This window comes from Coloeus monedula, assembly GCF_965178545.1.
Source record: "Coloeus monedula genome assembly, chromosome: 4".
Taxonomy (NCBI): domain Eukaryota; kingdom Metazoa; phylum Chordata; class Aves; order Passeriformes; family Corvidae; genus Coloeus; species Coloeus monedula.
Genome location: NC_138784.1, coordinates 72,865,256 through 72,882,600, shown reverse-complemented (window position 1 = coordinate 72,882,600; position 17,345 = coordinate 72,865,256). Strand labels below are relative to the sequence as shown.

Here is a 17,345-nt window from a genome sequence, read left to right as displayed (position 1 = left end):
GGCTGTCATTTACAGGTGACTCCCACTCATCCTGATTTGGTGGATGCCAACAAGTAGGAATTCATATATCCATCAGGTGTGGCAGCAAGACCAAGTAAGGAGCATTTGGGTGCTTTTTGGGGACTCCCAAAGCTTGAGTTGAAACAGGTGGTGCTGGAGGTCAGACCCTGATGTTTGCTGGTGCCATGGTCCTGCAGTAGTGCTGTGATCCCACTGGGCTCCAGAACAGGATTGAGCTGTCAGGAAATGAATCACCAAACCTGGCAAGCCCCATCTACTATGCCATAAAATGAACATTTTTATGGAGGAGGGGAGAGAAAAAAGGGAAAGAAGATGGGAATGGAGGTGCCATGTTCAGCCAGGGCAAAGGAGCATCTTGGTGAGTACCTGGGCTCCAGCTCATTTCTGCGTGGGTGTTTGGCTTTCAGCCCTCCCTGGCTGTTATCTCTCAATCACTGCCACCACAGGAAAGCGTTTGCTGCTTCCCACGTCACTCTTCACACCCCACAGGCACAGCTGGGAGCCTGCTCACACAGTGGGACACACAGTGAGCACGTTCGTGGTGGCTGGTATCCACCTCTCCCCATGTCCCTGCCCCCATCCTCAATGGGTTTATTGGGTTTTTAAGCTGAAGACGCCTTGCAAAGAGAAGCAGGTGCTTCTTCTTGTGGTTTACATCACAAGCTTCACACTAATCCTAACGCTATGCCTGCTCTAGCAGTTACTCAACGGGTTCCTTCACAAGGCACTCTTATGTGTGGCTGTATAGAACCACAGTTGGAGTGCAGAGAGCCTGGCCTCTGATCAGAGAGGTGTTAAAGCCTATTCCTCTTCAGTGACTTAACCACAAGAGGTGAACCAGCACCCTCCTTCCTTAGTCTATGCTCTTGGGTTGTCCCTGCATTGGCTTCAAGCCCAAACTGCTGTGCTGCTGCAAAGAGAACATCCCTCACCATCATTTAGGGATACTGCCAGTCTTCAAATGCTCAGAAATGCAATCCTAGTTTGGATCAGGCCAGCCAGACTCCACCAGAGTCATGGACATACTCAGGCCTTCGCAGGACTTGGATGACCCAGCCTCATTCGGGTGTCAAAGGAAGATGTCCCGAATCACTCACTTTTAATAACAACCTTTGCACATCTCCTCTGCAACCCCTCTGAGATACCTGACCCCATTCAGTGCTGTGTCACCTTTTGGCAGTGAAAAGGAACATTTCACTTTCTTCTTGGATACCTTTGCACAGCACCAAATCCTTGGTTTAACTATTGCTCTGTGGAGTAGTTACAGTTATTGAAGTGCTTGCTGCTGCTGTGTATTTATGGGCTGAAATTCCCCTGGGGAATGTTCCCCAGACAGCACAGAGTGATTTTAATGGCTTTTCTAAGCACCTCTGCTCTTTGTCCCTATTTAATCACTTCAATGCCTATTTCCCATTTATACACAACATTTTATTAAACTGTACAAACAGCACTGGCATTTAAAAAATTCATGTTAACTGTTCTAATTAAACACGATGACCAGCTCCACAAACTACGAGCACAGATGCCCCCTCCTGCGTTTCATACAGCACAAACAAGGATTTCATCAGAGCCACTGGACTGAAACCTTTCTCAGGGTGTTCTGCTCTTCTTGTCCACCTCACACACTTCAGCTCTTGTTCCTGCTGGATTCTGTGCCTGCAGTCACTGCCAGTGATATCCCAGTGCTGCCTTCAAGGCTGCATACATCCTGTTGGGAGGTCCAAATTGACAGCCCAGACCAGCAGAGCCAGGAAGGCACCTCTGAAGGGAACCTGAATTTGGGATAACTCACCTTCTAGAGCTTTTCTTCTCCATGGACATGAGGTTGATGCAACAAAGCTCCAAATGTATGTTCTTCAAATAGACCCCAACACCAACTTGAGTGGCTGCCTAAGCCTAAGTCGTTACAAAATCTTCTTTTTAGGCTCTGACTTGATTTTGACCCAGCTTTTAACAGGTGTCTCAGTGACAAGCAGTAACTGGGTGGTTTCACAAATCTCCAACCTCAGAAGAGAGTGCACCTTTATTTAAAAGGATCCCACGATGAAAGGATCACAGAAAAGACTTTTTTCAAACCCACCTACATTCCCACAGGCTGCAAAGGGGTAGAACACACAGAAAAATGTCACAAGGTGAAGGTGAGGGCCACCCTCACCTGATGTGCCTCCTGCCCTGTGACCATCGTGTGCAGCTCGTTGACCTGTACCAAAGAGCTGGCACATCATTTAGAGAAACAGAAAGTAAATCAGCCTTTGCAGGACCAGTTATTACCTTTCAAGTGAAATACCCCAATTCTGTGACTTTTACAATGCTTAAACAATGGTTTGAGGAAACATGTTGCACTTTTCTCATGTGGTTTTAGGTTAACACGTCAGAAAGCCCCATCCAGATCTTGCCCTGAGTTTGGTGTGTGAGAGGACACTTAAAGCTTTAGAACAGGGTTCTCGAAGCATTCTGCAACTTCCCATCCTCCCTGCTCAGGCACTAAGTGTAAACCACTGTTTTTCTGTACTGATCTTGGCACTTCCTTTGATAACGATCCACTGAGATATACAGATGGTGGAATGGGCACCTGAAAGTCTCTTTGTCCCATGGAGAAAAATTGAGACTTAACACCTGTGAACAGCATTTTTAAAAGGTGTAGGGAGCAAATTTCTGCTTCAAAACTGTGCACACATGGGCAATTCTGCATATGGACGAGAGGAGGTTACCAAAGCATCCAGTCTGAGACTTCCCTGATATTCTCAGGCCTTGAGCAAATCACTTTTCCTTCAGAAGAAGGTGGTTCTGAGTCAGAGTTGCAGAAATGGGCACTGAAATCACCAGAAGCTCAAATATACTTATTTTTCCTTACAGAGAAACCTGTTGGCTGTGTGTACAAGTAGTGGGGAACAGGTTTTGGCACCTCCTCATTTTCAAATGCTCTCAACTTCAAGAACATTGGGAAGAGAGAGAAGAGACACCAAAAGATACCACAAAGAAACTTTATCATCAGTGAAGAGTGGGCTGGCATCTGCTATGGACTGGAATAACTCAGAAGCCTCCAGGCATGGTACAAACTTTCACTGAGGTGCTTTTTTCTGGAGGGTTCTTGATAAAAATAACCATGCACAGTCTTCAGCTGACAAAGTGCTACTCAAACCATTACAGAGAATTCCTTCAGTAAGGCAGATCTCAGGAAAATATCTTCTCCATTTTAGGGTTCACAAAAGAGAAGTTGCTGAACATATTTTGGTCCATGCTGTTAATCAGTGCTCTGTCTGCGCAGGACAGTCTGGGTTTTTCATTTAGGAATTCCTTGTCGAAGTTGCTACAGTCACTTGGAGATTTCTTCAAGAAAAGGAAAAAAAACCTGATGTCAAACCACTAATAGTCAGATCTTCATTACAATGGTACTGGCCCTATCAGGCTGCTTCCTATGGGCTCAGCTCAACCTTTAGATGGGAGCCAGTAAATATAAATATTTTAAAGGAGGCACTGAGCTTGTGATTCAGGAATTCTGCCAGGCAGGGATGTTACAGCTTTATAACATGGCAGATTGAACCCATCAACTGAATAACACTTGTGAAAGGCTGTAAAATAAAAGTATGATGTGCTTGTCAAATTAAATTCTATTATTGCTATTAATAGGAGTATAATAATTTAATTAGACTGTTATTAATAGTCAGAATGATTCTGATTTAGCCAAACACCTGGTTCCTGAACTGTTTTACCTTCTGCAGTGCAATGAAAGATAATCCTTTCAGAAGGGGCTGCAGTTATGTGGTGAAGGGAAAATGTTACTCTGCTGCAGTAACTGAGAAAGAGATGAGAAATTTATGGTTTCTCAGGTGTAGGCGTGCCAAACCTGGGCTTGCAGCCACCACAAAGGAGTAGTTGTGAAGATCAGGTCAGGCAACCAGCAGAAATGCACAGTTTAGAAGACCTGAGATGCATGGAATTGAAAGAAGATCCATCCTTACCACTCTTGGTTTGAAAGGAGGCTCCATCCTTCTCTCTTCCAAAGCTTCCCAATTGATTTCCCGGAAAAAAGCGTGCTGGCGGATGTTCCCTCTTGCTCCCAGTCTCCTCTCAGGCTCTCTTACAAAAAGCTGGAATGTTGATTCCATAGGTTAAATTCTCTGCTGATAATGCAGGCATTAAGCAGGGTGGAATGTGTAATTATCTAGAGTCAGTGCCATGAGAAGAACCCATAAAGGAGAAAATGTTGAGATTTTTTTTCCTAAACAAGGAAGCTTATTGATTGGTGTAAAGATGATAATTATCTCTAATCCTGACAGAAATACAGGCTGTTTGTGCAGAAAGATGGCAGTGGGTACCCCAAAAAGAGATGTTCAACATCTCAATCTGCTTCAATCAAAGCCCTTAGTTTGAAGTATCTTTTCCAGGAGGTAACATGCCTGGCACCTTAGGGAGTGCTCTGCAAATAAACTGATCTCTGCTGGTGTCTGGTGCCCTCTGAGGAGCCACCATCACAACTCAGGAGAAGGAAGACACACAAATCTCCTTATGACCTAGGTCATGTGAAGTTTGATGCCCGCAGGAAAGACAGTGACTCTCCCTGGTCCTAGGACACTAAATCTGTTTCTCTCTACAACAGCTGAAGATAAACAAATTGAAGACAATAATTCTGGCAGAAAGACTTTCGTTTGATGGATGGTGATTCTTACCTTCACCAAGATGTCCTTTGCATCCTTGTCCAGCCAGCGAGGGTAGAAGGGGTTATCCATACGGATGGACTGGAAAAGCTCCTCCTCATCTTGGCCATGGAAAGGGGATTGGCCAATGAGCATCTCATACAGAAGGACACCAAAGGACCACCAGTCAACAGAGGTGTTGTACTTCTGCCCCAGCAGTATCTGCCCAGAAAGAGGAGCAAAAACGGCAGAAGTAAAATGTCTGACATGAGTTTTTCAACTTCAGATGCGTGGCCAGACCATGGCCTTGCAAAAGCTGCTCTGCAGAGTGGGATAGCAGAGGTGCTTCCCTCTGCCTGCAGCAGGAGCCAGAAATCTGCCAGTGGTGAGGGGCTTGTGGCTCCTGGAGTGACGAGGCACAGCTACACCTGGGTGCCAAAACAGTCCTTGGCACTACAGACAACGGGCTGCATGTAACTCTTAAGTTACATGAACGAATCCTTGGCTACTGGAGAGTTCTCAAATATAAAAGGTGAGACAAGTTGTCTTTAGCCTGCTCTCTAAGGGTTCACTTCAGGCTTGTGAAGCCCAAGAAGACGAAAGGCTAGGTATTAGTGTTTTGGGATTGACTGAAGTCATACAAGCTGAGTTTTAGAACTACAAAAAAAAAAAGCATAAGGGTACTTTAGGACCATCACTCAGTTAAAATGTTGTGACTCTACCCCAGAAAAATCTTCCCCAGGAAAGACATGAAAGAGGTTGCTGATCTGTCCTCTTGAGACCAGCTGAGTTTTAGGTAGAGGAATAGGAATTTGCCCTCAGTCAGTCACTTGGTTTGTACCTTTCAGTGTCACCTATAAAGTGACATCCAGCTGGAGTGACAACCTTGCCAGAGTCTAAAGGACCATCACCAAGTTCTCAAACTTCCCTTCTGGAGAAGCAAAATTAATCTCACCTGCCTTCAGATATCTGTTGTGGAGATACCTAAAGCTGAACCAGTTATCTCTAGCTCCTTTTATAGCCAAGGAAGGGAAAAAGCCCAATTTTAAACATCCAGATAAATATCTACCTGCTGTAAAATACAACCCCTGTTTGTCTCCTTTGGTTCTCAAAGAGCCTCAAAAACTTGCTCATATATAGATTTTTATATTGCAGATATCTAAAGGTTCATATGATCACTGTTTTGTGTAGGATTCTTATCAGAATTTTAGAGCTGTAGAGGGGAAAATTTCATTTAAAGGCACAATCTTTACTTTTGAGCCCACAGCTTGGTTGCAATGGGATGCTTTATACTACATCTGTCTCCAAAAGAGGAGATGCAAAAAGGACAAAAAAGAAATTTGAATATATGGTATAATATATGCAATGAGTTCCACTCAGAGCCAAAAACCCAAAAAAATCAGCAAGACCCCTTAGTACATTTTTTCTGAATCACTTACAGACAAAATCATCCCAACCTTTCCTTCTGAAAAGGGAAATTATTTTTACAAGGCTTTTTCTTTTAAACTCTAAAGTATCTGGAAATTGAAATTAAAGTGTTTTATGGCAGTCAGAAAGAAAGAGGTTTATTTTGTTTGAAATTCTCTGGGAAAAAAATAAATTCAGCAATTTAATTTCAGGCTGTCTTTTTTTTTTTGTCAGGTATTTTTTGAAATGAAAAAAAGTTGCTTGTCTACTGACCCCAAAACCCCTTATTTGCATGGCTGTGGCCAAGTTGCTGGGTCTGTAACAAAGAACAGTGGTAGCAGCTGCAGTGAAATACTGACAGAGTCCAGTGCTCCTGCCTGTGGCAGGAGAGACAATCCAGAAACTCTAGAAGTGCTTTCAATTTAGAGGTAAAATGTTTTATATGCACTCGTTGAATCCCTAAAATAAATACGGTGCAGAAGTAAAACTCTGAGCTATTTTAGTTTTTCTCTTTTCTATAAAATAAAATCACAGATAAAGGATCAACACTTGGCTATCTTTTTTTTTTATGAGTAAAAAATAGCTTTTTTTTTCTTAAATAAAGGCATGTTGAAGTGGAATAAAAGACAATTAGCTTGATTGCAAAGTACACTTACACCCATTCTTAGGCAATAGAAATCCAACTGATTTGAAGAGACCCTTGAGCCAGCAGTGGTGTAACCTTGGCCAGAATAGAACCCTTAGTGCACAGTGAAGGACCAATGAATTATAGTAGAGGAAAAAAAAAACCCTGAAGGCTTTGACAGCTCTTTGGAAAGCACCAATATCCATCATGAAAACACTAAAATTACAAAATGGGATCTTGAAAGGTAAATAAATGGATATCAGACTGATGTCAGACATGATGCATGGATGACTTGTAGGTTTTTCTCTGAGCAAAGAAACATTTTCTTTGGCCACCTAATTAGTCAAAGCCTCTCCACAGTAAGATCTATCATTGTGTGAAATCATCAGGTTAAGGAAACTTTCTCTTTTCTGGAGGGATCTAGTTCAAAACACCTACATTTTCTAGGGGAAAAAGAAAAAGAACAAATTTCTCTCTGGTTAAAAATTGAAAGAAATAAGGGAAGGGCACAGTCAGCATTCCTCGTGCTGTGTCAGTCCCTGAATTGTAGGACCTCTTGGAGTTTCTTCTGCCGTGGCCCAAACTGAATTTCCATTAAGCATTCTGCTTCTTGGTTTAAGCCAAGCTCCACTTGTTTCCCAGAGTCATTCGCACAAAAACAATGAATTAGCCACAAAAATAAGCAATGCCAGACAGCAGCACAGACTCTGAGCCAAGATGAAATCCAGTTCCTGGCCTGGAACTGCTCCAAGCCAGGTTACTACCCTTTGCAGCCTCTACCACTGCACAACAGTCATGTCTTAAGACATATTTCCTGTCCCCCAGCACTTGCTGATCTCCCTGTGCCCCACACCTACCTCAGGGGCAATATAGTCAGGAGTGCCACAAAAAGTGCTTGTCTTCGCATCACCAAACATGTTTTCTTTGCACATCCCAAAATCAGCAATTTTGATGTGCCCCTCATTGTCCAGGAGGACGTTGTCCAGCTTCAAGTCTCTGTGGGAGAAGACAAGGAAACCCCCTTCTTTAAAGTGTTCCAGAAGCACACAAGTTACCTCAGCAGGTTACACTTACTAACTTGTTCTCTGCCCCTGTGCAGGGCTTACATGCTGGAAATACAAAGGAAGGCTGAGGGATGAATGAGGAACTGCTCTCTTGGGCTTCAGTATCTCTCTTCCTCATTTCTCTTGTCCCAGCACTGATTTATCTCTTGGAGAAGACACAGAATCATGGAATCACAGAATGGTTTGACTTGGAAGGTACCTTAAAGATCACCCAGTTCCAATCCCCTCCCATGGTCAGGGACACCTCCCACTAGACCAGGCTGCTCCAAGCCACATCCAGCCTGGACTCGAACGCTTTCAGGGATCACATCACCCAAGACAGCTTCTAAAAGCTGTTTCCTTCAAGGATGCAGAATAGTGAAGCTAAGATGGACTTTGTGCCAACTGGTGCTTCAGTCCTAAGACAGCCCGGAGAACGAGAGCAAGCAGTGACCAGGTAATTCTCACTCTCTCGTCCCCTGGAAATCTCAGTATTCTCTCTAAAGCTGCTGCCAGATCTCCCTCCTAGAGCAGGCTCTACAAATGTTGCATGAGGTAAGGACCCACAAGCTCTGCAGAGGGTTAGAATAATCCCAGACATCAGCAGAACCCCCACCACTGCTGGGCTGCACCATCTGAAACCCGGGATTTACAAAGCCTTTCACACTCAGCTGCCAGGCTGTTGTCTGAGGTCTCAGGCTTTGAGCTACTCCGGGAAGCAAAGAGCCTAGAGAGAGGAAGAAAACAGAAAAGCACAGAGAAGGAAATAAAAGTAAATGAGCTGATGACTCATGACCATTGATGGAGAACAAAGAGGTCCTGAAGTGGGAACTAACTACGAAAGGAGAGAAAAGCTTGTAAAGAAGAAAAGGTAGAAAGAAAGGAAGACTGGCATGGTTTCTATGTTAATTTTCTTAAATCTTACCTAAAAGTTTTGTTTTTCATTGAGACAATGACTCAGGTAGACATTTGGATCAGTGAAGCTGAACTTAACCGGGGATGTGGGTAGAATTTGGGTGACCTGGTCTGTGAGCACACACATTCCTGCACTGCCTGGCTTGTGCTATCAATCACTGTTCCTTCTCAGTTCCAAAGCACCCAGACACATTTGCTTGTACCCACAGCTGAGGGTGTAACTGTTCTTTTTCAACCTCTGCTAATTCACGGCCTACACATATTTTGGCCAAAAGGCCAAGTTGGATGGGGCCTGATCCAGTGGGTGGCATCCCTGCCCATGGCGAGGGGGCTGGAACTAGGTGGTCTTTAAGGTTCCTTCCAACCCAAACCACTCTGTGAATCTGTGATTATATGATTTTCCACACCTCAGGCAAGAAGCCTAACCATGAGGCTGCTGCACAGCCGGGTCCTGCTGACGACTGCTTTACAACGTGGGTTTCTTTTCAGAAATGTTCCTCAAAGAAGGTAATTTCTAATGCTTGATGCTCCTGAGATGATGGCCTGCAATTGCAGGAAAGATGATTCTTCAGCCTCCCTCTGTGCAAAGCTCCTTGTCTTGCTTGGGCTGGCCCTCAACAGTGTGGGGGACATTGTACTGTTTACACACTAAATTGTTGCTGTGGGGCAACGGTTCACTGCTGCAAGAACATTGCCCAAAACAAAATGGGAGTCATCAATCAAAGAGAAATACAGAGAAAACCGAGACATTTGCCTTCCAAGTGGCAGACACTCATATTGTCACAATTTCCAGCTGGAATGACTTATTTTAGTTACAACATTGAGATCCATCTCAGGCTGCCAGCACTGCTTTTATTCACCCGATAGATCGAAGCAAAACAAAGAAAACCATCACCTACAGTTCTCTTTCATTATTTTGATGAGTCTCAAACTCATTGGCTCCAGGGACTGGAGTTTCTGCCAAAAAACGCCTCGGCTCATTCGTTAAAATTTAAGCCAACATTTCCAAACGTGGGTGCATGAGACAGAACAGCTGGATTCATTATTCTTACAACATCGCAAGAGATGTAGTTTCAAAAATGATTTCTATTCACTTTCCAAAGTGCTTAGTTTGCTCTGACAGAGATACTGATGACTCTGTGTTCTCAGCTGACCTCATTGTCATTGTCTTCAGTGAAAAAGGGAAAAGAGAGTAGGGCTGGTTAAACATTTTCTCTCAACACTTGATACCCAGAGCAGTATCACCAGCTCCTGGGAATGAGATACTTCTTCCTATACACATGCTACCCAATGCCCAGATGTCCCAGTTTTCCCTCAATTCCCAAGGCTCCAGACTCTAAACACCCCTCTCCTTTCAGGAGGAAATGGGTCCCAAACCCCAACACAGCACTGGCACAGTGATTCCAAGTAAAATTGTGAATTATAAATAAAATGTCAGCATTAGCAGTCCTGCCATAAACTCATCATGTCCTGCAGATATTTTAAATCAGATTTTCTGAGAAGACGGACTAAAAACAACAGACATGGCCAAGTGATTTGGGCACTTCAGAAAATTTTTCCTTTCACTCATCAAGAATAGTAATTAGAGCCAGAAATTTGCTGAGGCACCAGAGATCATCTTAGCTTAATGCCACTGGTATTGATCTCACGTTTATGCAGTCACCATCATCGGTCAATGAAGACTATAAATGGCTCCCACATGAGTACTAATAGGAATCAAAGCTCGTGCTTTAAAGGGAGAATGGACTGTGAGCAAGCCATCCACTTTCAGCATTTGCTCTAATGTTCACACTACATGACAAACGCTGAAATAAGCTCATTTTGGGTTCAGCAAACATTGTTTGCTGTAGGGATCTTTCTCATTTGTTTGTGACAAGTTATTTGTTTCCTGCTTTTAAAGAAGGATGCAGCGTAGTAACTGAATTTTGCCGTGAAGGTGAGCTTGACCAGAGCTCCCCAGAAATTCAGTTCCTCCTTTCAGCCATGGGAAATCAGACTGTGGCCTAATTTCTGGTAGAAATGGGTACTTCCCATAAACATTTTAACACAGGTTTGATGAACATAAAAATGCTCTCTGCTTTCTGCTTACTACAAGAAGAACTTGACAGACAGATTCACGATGGTGAGGCGAATCCCATCTCCCCATTGAACTGCGCACAGTAGAGCTGTTAATAATCCAAAATTAAGATATATCACTGTCTCCCTGCTGTTATTACATGGCTTGAGCTTGTCACCACTGTCCCAAGGTAACCAGCACAGCAGATGCACCAAATTTCTCTTGTCTAACTTGACCTTATACACCTTGACATGTTGAAAGCTTAAACAGGTTGCCTATACTGGGTGCTGTGTGAATGACTCTGTGTAAATGCATCCAAGGGTTTGTTTTAATGTTAACTGAAATAGGACAGACTTCTGAAAGAAGGATCAAAACTGCCTTCTCTATACTATCTTTTCAAATTAAAACACCCAAACTCTGTGAAAGGGAAATGGGCAGAGAAATTCAATGCCAGTAAGCACAGCCAAGAAACAGCCTCTCTGTTGCCATCAGTGCTTGCAGGGAAAAGCAGAAAAAGTTTAGCATTTAGCATATTAATTACACTAAATTACAGTAAAATTACCTGTATATTATGCCCTTGGAATGGAGGAACTGGAGCCCACAAATGATTTCAGCAGCATAAAACCTGAACAGCAGAAGGCACAAGTTAGAACAGGAGCTTCCCAAAGGCGCTTTCAACTGGACCCAAAAAGATGGAAAATTTGTCTCCACAAGAGCCAAAATTGCATTAGGTTCCCAAAATGTCTGGAGTGTCTCCAGAAGGCTTGGGGTGACTGTGTTTTACTGGTGGGTGGTGTGAGATTCCCAAAAGCAGGTGGGAGTCTGGGATGGGGAGCACAGACAGACTCCCTGGCTTGTCAAACTGTCCTCTTCCCTGCTCAGATTTATGACCTGCTTTTCATAGAATCCAAGAATTCTGGAATCTTTTAGGCTGGAAAACACCTTTGTGATCATTGAGTCCAATCATTAACCCAGCAGTGCCAAACCCACCACTAAACCATGCCCCAAGTGCCACATCCACATTTCTTGAACACTTACAGGGACAGTGATTCCACCACCTCCCTGAACAGCCTGTTGCAATGCCTGACCACACTTTCAGTGAAGAAATTTTCTCTAATTTTGAAAGCTTATCCATAATATGGGCCTTTCTCTGGAGCTGTTCTGAGCTTGAAGTCTTTGTTCCCAGCACATTTTTCCCCAAAGGACACCACTACATCCTGCTGCCAAGGGGCAGTGTCAGTGTGAAGAATGAAAGTGCTCTCCCAGAAGGGAATGAAACCAGAGGATCATACCCCCCCCAGTGTGGCACAGCTGTGCTCCCTCAGTCTTCAATGCATTGACCCTTAATTCTGGACATTCAAATGCTTTTGAAAAAAATCATCACTGATTTAAACGACAGTGTGGGGATTTTTTTATTAAATTATTAAATAAAAAGTAATTCCTATAGTAGTTTCAATATTGACTTTCAAAACACCTTTTGCTTGCAGAAGGATTAAAGGCACCTTTCATTTATTCTAATTCTTCTATTTACTTTAATCAAAGCTAAATACATTTTTAATTCTCCTTTGGTGTATTAATTTTTTGTTTAAATTTACCTTTTGTGCTTTTGATAGGTTTTCCCCCCACCCCATTGAACTTTAAAGGGAAAAAAGGGAAAATCCCATTACTTCTAACAAACAACAGCTTCGCCTCTGACCACTGGGCTGGGAACCTCAGGTTAAGCAGGTCCTGCAGCCTGGAGCCTACAGAGTGTTGTAAAGAAGCAAGGTCATGTCTGAGTGAAACCAACTGTGTGGATGGAGCCTAAAAGTCTTCTGTGGGAGGGAAAAGAGGATGGGAAGTGACTCACTCCTAGTCCTTCATTGAGGCAGGGGGATGACCTGCACGTCTTTGTTGAGTTTGGAGAGAGCTGGGATAAACAGGGACTTTGCTTCCAGCACAAGCATCATCCCCAGTTTGCAGCTGGGCAAGGTGAAGAGAGGTTAAATAATCTGCCCAAGGTTTCCTCTGCAAGGCAGTAGCAGAGCTGGGAATAAAATCAAGTTCCCAGTTTGCTTCTCTCTCGTGTGCACCCTGCAGGCCCAAAGGCAGTGATAAACATCTTACGTTGCTCTGGGAAGGTCGAACTTATGGCAGCTCTGGATATGGAACATGAGGTCTCCTCCATTGAGGTATTCCATCACAAAAAACAGGTTTTCCTAGAGAATGAGATAGAGTGAGAATAGATAAGGGGTGGTGAAGAGTAAGGTAAAAGTTTATATATATTAAAAAAAAAAAAAAAACAAACTGCTCAGAAAGCACCCAAAAAGAGGAAGGGAAGTATTACTGTGAGGGTTTTGAAAAGAAAGCAGCTTCTTTTTTAGATTCCTCATTTCTCCTCTTGGCTCCTTAAGCCCATACCCACCCTCCCTGCTCTGATTTGTATAAACACCATTAGCAAATATTGCAGAGCCACTTAATAGGCAGCTGGGGCTGTGGATTTTTACCAGCAGAGCTCCAGGCTCACAGAAAGGTGTCAGTAACTTTACAGTGCCTGTATAGCAGAAGGACAGATGGACAAGCTTCTCAGGGGACTAGTGGAAAAGGCAAAAATCAATTGTAAGTCTCCTCTGGTCCCCATTCCAGTACATTATCCATCCAGTGGTGTGACATCAAGCTGGCGTCAGCTGCATTCCTGCACATCTTCCGTGGAGGCACACGGGCCTGACCTTTACAAGTTATCAGAGACACTGGCCAGACACAGCAATTTGTTTTAAGCACATGCCTGATTTTAGCTTGAGAGCTGCTCTGTGTAACTTGCTGGTAGGAAAAGTAATGAATTAATCATATTTCTGGATACACACTGAGCACTTGCACATCAGAGAAGCCTGGAAAAAAGTCCAGTCCTTGTCCCCAGTTGCATGCAACCATCAACTGTTCAACCAGGGCAGTGAAAAACTCTCCTCATGGTACATAGAAATGATGGAATCTTTCTCTGTAATAGCAGAAGAGATCACTGAGGTTTCCTTTCCAATCCTTGATACAGAACCATGGGATCACAGCATGATTTGGGTTGGAAGGGACTTTAAAGACCACCCAGTTCCAACCTCCTGCCATGGGCAGGGACACCTCCCACTAGACCAGGTTGCTCATGTACATGACACTGATTCTCTCACAGCTTCATCAGCCAAAACTTCATCACCAGAAGCCTGCAGAAGCTGGTTTGATTGATTGATCCCTTCCATGCTGAATTGTCTCCACAAAGCAGAAAGGACACCTTTTTCTGGAGGAAGAGGATCTGAACACTGAGTTATGCTCCCAGTTTAAACTTCTGTTTTGGGAATCTCACCTTCTGTGCATAAATGAAGGAATAAAATAAAATGGGTGCAGTATTTTTTTCCCTTCGAAATCCTCTCTCTGTTCTGTACACAACTGAAGTCAGTCATCTTTAGGCTGTGCTAAAAAGTTTAGGAATATCTTCCTTTCCCTGTTGCCTATTTCCCATTACATTTTTTCTGGGGGGGAAATAGAGTTATTTTCACTTATATTTTTAACAGTTGAAGACTTTTTATCCATAAGATCTAATGTAAGTGTCTCCGGCAGCAAGCCAAGAGCTGTCTATGTTAAAAAAACCACAAAAGTGCTTGTGCCTTTCAAACAACAGCTGTCTGCTCTAATTTGTGCAATTTCTTTAGCCAGATCCTCTTAATTACAGCACTCTTATTTAAATGGACTCACTGGAAACCCCACCTGTCATCCAACAAGCTCAAAGCCAGATCTGGCCTCCTGGGGAAAGAATACAAATTCCATCACTAAAACAAATGGGTTCAGGTTCTCAGTTTGAAGTCCTTGCATCTGCAGGGGGCTGTGCATGTAAATGAGTTCCAGCAAGTAAAAAGGCCAAAGGAAGATGGGCAATTTAGTGAAGAAATGTAAAAATATTGGAAGCAACGTGAGCTCAGGAGCCCATTCAGGAAACTACTTGAACAGATGTCCTTTGGGAAGGTACACAGGGAGGTGATGGGGTTTAGCCAGCAACACACCCGCAACCACATGTGTCCTGCTGGGACTGAAGAAACCTCATGGGTCTTGAAATGAGCCAGGCTCAGCTTTAGTGGGCTGGGAAGGAGAAAATCTCTCAGTCTCCCTATAAAGTCCACTGATTTTGGCTACACCTTATCACACATCTCTAACTGTAACTTGAAATCCATGTTTATTCAGCAGAATGAGCAGTCACGCTCTGCTTGCTCATGGATTTGAGCAACCATCTGATGCACCTGTTTAACTGAACCAGGGACTCTGACTTCCAGTTGGGGACTTTGGCAGCATCCTGGAGGGAAGAAAAGGTGGGACAACTCCTCAGATTAATTTACATCCAAATATACAAACCCTGTTGCTCAGTTGCCTTAAGTTATGAAGCTGGAGAATACAAACTTTACTTAGGCATGTTTAGTGCTGAAGTTTATGATATATCGGGTGCTATAGAGTGGTACATAAACACTACTGAAAAGACAGACAGAATCACTCTGGCCTTCCTCCTCAGGGGTTTGGAAGCTCCTCTTGCTTCTTGAGAAGTGCAGATGTCTGGAATAGCTCGCGGAGGAAAATTGGTTGAGATAAGCCCTACGTCATTTTGAGTAGTGAGGTGTAACCAAGCAAAGTGCAACAAGTTACTGGAGTCAGATTCCTAAACCTGAGATCCACAGAGCCACAGAACACATTAAAAATGGGAAGTGGCAAAACCCATTCTAGAAACCACCAAAAATTCAAGAGTGCTAGAGGTCAAAGGGTTAGAGTGGTGCAGAGAATGTTCTTGCAGAAAGGCTCCAACTTCACTTCCTCTTGTCCTGGGAAAGTTAACTGATGGCTCATGCCTGCTGCTGAGAGGTTCTGGAGTCTGTCAGCACTTGGACCAGGCAAGGGGGGTTAAGGGGGTATTATCTACTTGAAAATGTCCCTGCTCACTGCAGGGCAGTTGGACTAGATGACCTTTAAAGGTCCCTTCTAACCCAAACCATTCTGTGATTCTCTCATTCTCAAGACTCTGCCATGCCCTTATCCCCTGCAATGGTCCTGCCAGTGGATGTCAAGCAAACAAGCAGGAATGTTGCTCCTCAGTGGTGAGACTCACAGAGCTCTGCAGGAGGCTTGGAAAGAGTGCCCTGCCCCTCTGCCTTGCAGACAGGTGACAGACAACTTGCTGACCACCCATGGGAGCATTCCTGGAGAGCAAATGCTCAAGACAAACTTCTGGTCATGATTCTGGACTCACATGACAGAACAGAAATAGTTTGGTCTCATGGCAGAGCTCGGGACAGCCTTTTACAACCACAAAGCTCAAGAAGAACTGAAAAGGCACTTACTGCACTAGGGTAGTTATAAAATTATAGAAAAATTCTGAGTTGGAAGGGACCAACAAGGATCATCAAAGTCCAACTCTTGGCCCTGCACAGGGCACCCCTGAGAATGACACCATGTGCTGGAGAGTGTTGTCCAAACACTTCCTGACGTAGCTGGAACCGGTTGTCTTGAGAACATCCATGTATCAGCCATTCCCTACTTCTAGGCCATCTTCCAGGGGCTTTCTCCATTGCAGCACAGGGAACAGGACAAACCCTCCTGTGGGAGGGTGAAATGCTGCTCCTACAGCAGACAGAGCCCTTCAACACGATGGACAACACACCGACACGGCAGCTGTGTGTCCTGCACAAAATAACACAGCTCCTGCACACAAAACAACCCAGTTCCCAAGTCGAGCCAGTCCTGCCAGGTGCTGAAAGCCTGGATTACTGCAAGAACTCAGTTTCCTGCCCTTTCAATCCCTCAGTGCCTGCACTGAGCTGACTCCTCCCCACAGAGCCACCTGCTCCCTCTGCCTGCCCAGGACACAGCAGGGATGGAGTTAAACCAACCTGCTCCTGCTCTGCTTCGACTGCTGTGAGAATGAATAGTCACTATCAGAGATGCTTTCAACTTTATAAACAATGAGTATAAAGCATTTAAATTGATCTTTTGAAGGTACATCCTTTAATAAGCTCTTAAAATCCTTTAACCAGCTGGAAGCCCTCCAGAGCACTTTTCTGCAGAGATTTTCAGATTTTGTTTTCTTTGCATTTTGAAAGCGCTTGCATACATACAAATAGGCGATTTAACACCATTTACTGAGAAGCAAAAATTCTTCTTCCCAGGGTTTCCAGGAGGATGAATGTCAGAATAATTAATGCTGCAGGACAGGCTTTACCTCTGTTTAGAGCAGTTACCCTGACGAATGACTCCACGTGGAGAAGGCTCCAGATTAAGTGACCTAATCCTGCTGCATTCCCACTGAATTATGCTGTCCCTGGCCAAAAGAGAAAGGCTGGACCTGATGCAATTCCTGCAGCTGACTCTTGTCTCACCTTTTCATGCAGCTCAGCACAGTCTGGGTGCTGATCCACACTTCGGATCTACTTTATTTCATGAGATAGTTGACAGCCAAAAGCATATCAGCCTTTTCCACCACATCACTCAGTGTTGCAATCCCACCAGAGCATCCCATCCAGTAGGAAAGAGGGCAATGCAGTCCTCACTGTGTCTACTGCCATGAGGAACAGTTAACACAGGGTTACTCCTTGCTAGGAGGTGACTACAGGCGTTCACCTGCACTGGAATTTGTACCAGAG

General features: G+C 44.0%; 1 protein-coding gene across 1 annotated transcript in view; it reads right to left on the bottom strand.

The window, feature by feature from the left end:
• Positions 1–2,991: 2,991 nt before the first annotated feature.
• The window catches only part of PRKCQ (protein kinase C theta), a 35,854-nt gene continuing 21,500 nt past the window's right edge, over positions 2,992–17,345 (bottom strand). Inside the window, exons 12-17 of the mRNA XM_082280888.1 lie at positions 12,811–12,902; positions 11,267–11,329; positions 7,548–7,686; positions 4,692–4,880; positions 3,984–4,112; positions 2,992–3,351 (exon numbers count right to left, since the gene is read on the bottom strand). Coding sequence (XP_082137014.1) covers positions 3,196–3,351; positions 3,984–4,112; positions 4,692–4,880; positions 7,548–7,686; positions 11,267–11,329; positions 12,811–12,902 — 768 coding nt within the window. The 3' untranslated portion in view covers positions 2,992–3,195. The remainder of the gene's footprint in view (positions 3,352–3,983; positions 4,113–4,691; positions 4,881–7,547; positions 7,687–11,266; positions 11,330–12,810; positions 12,903–17,345) is intronic.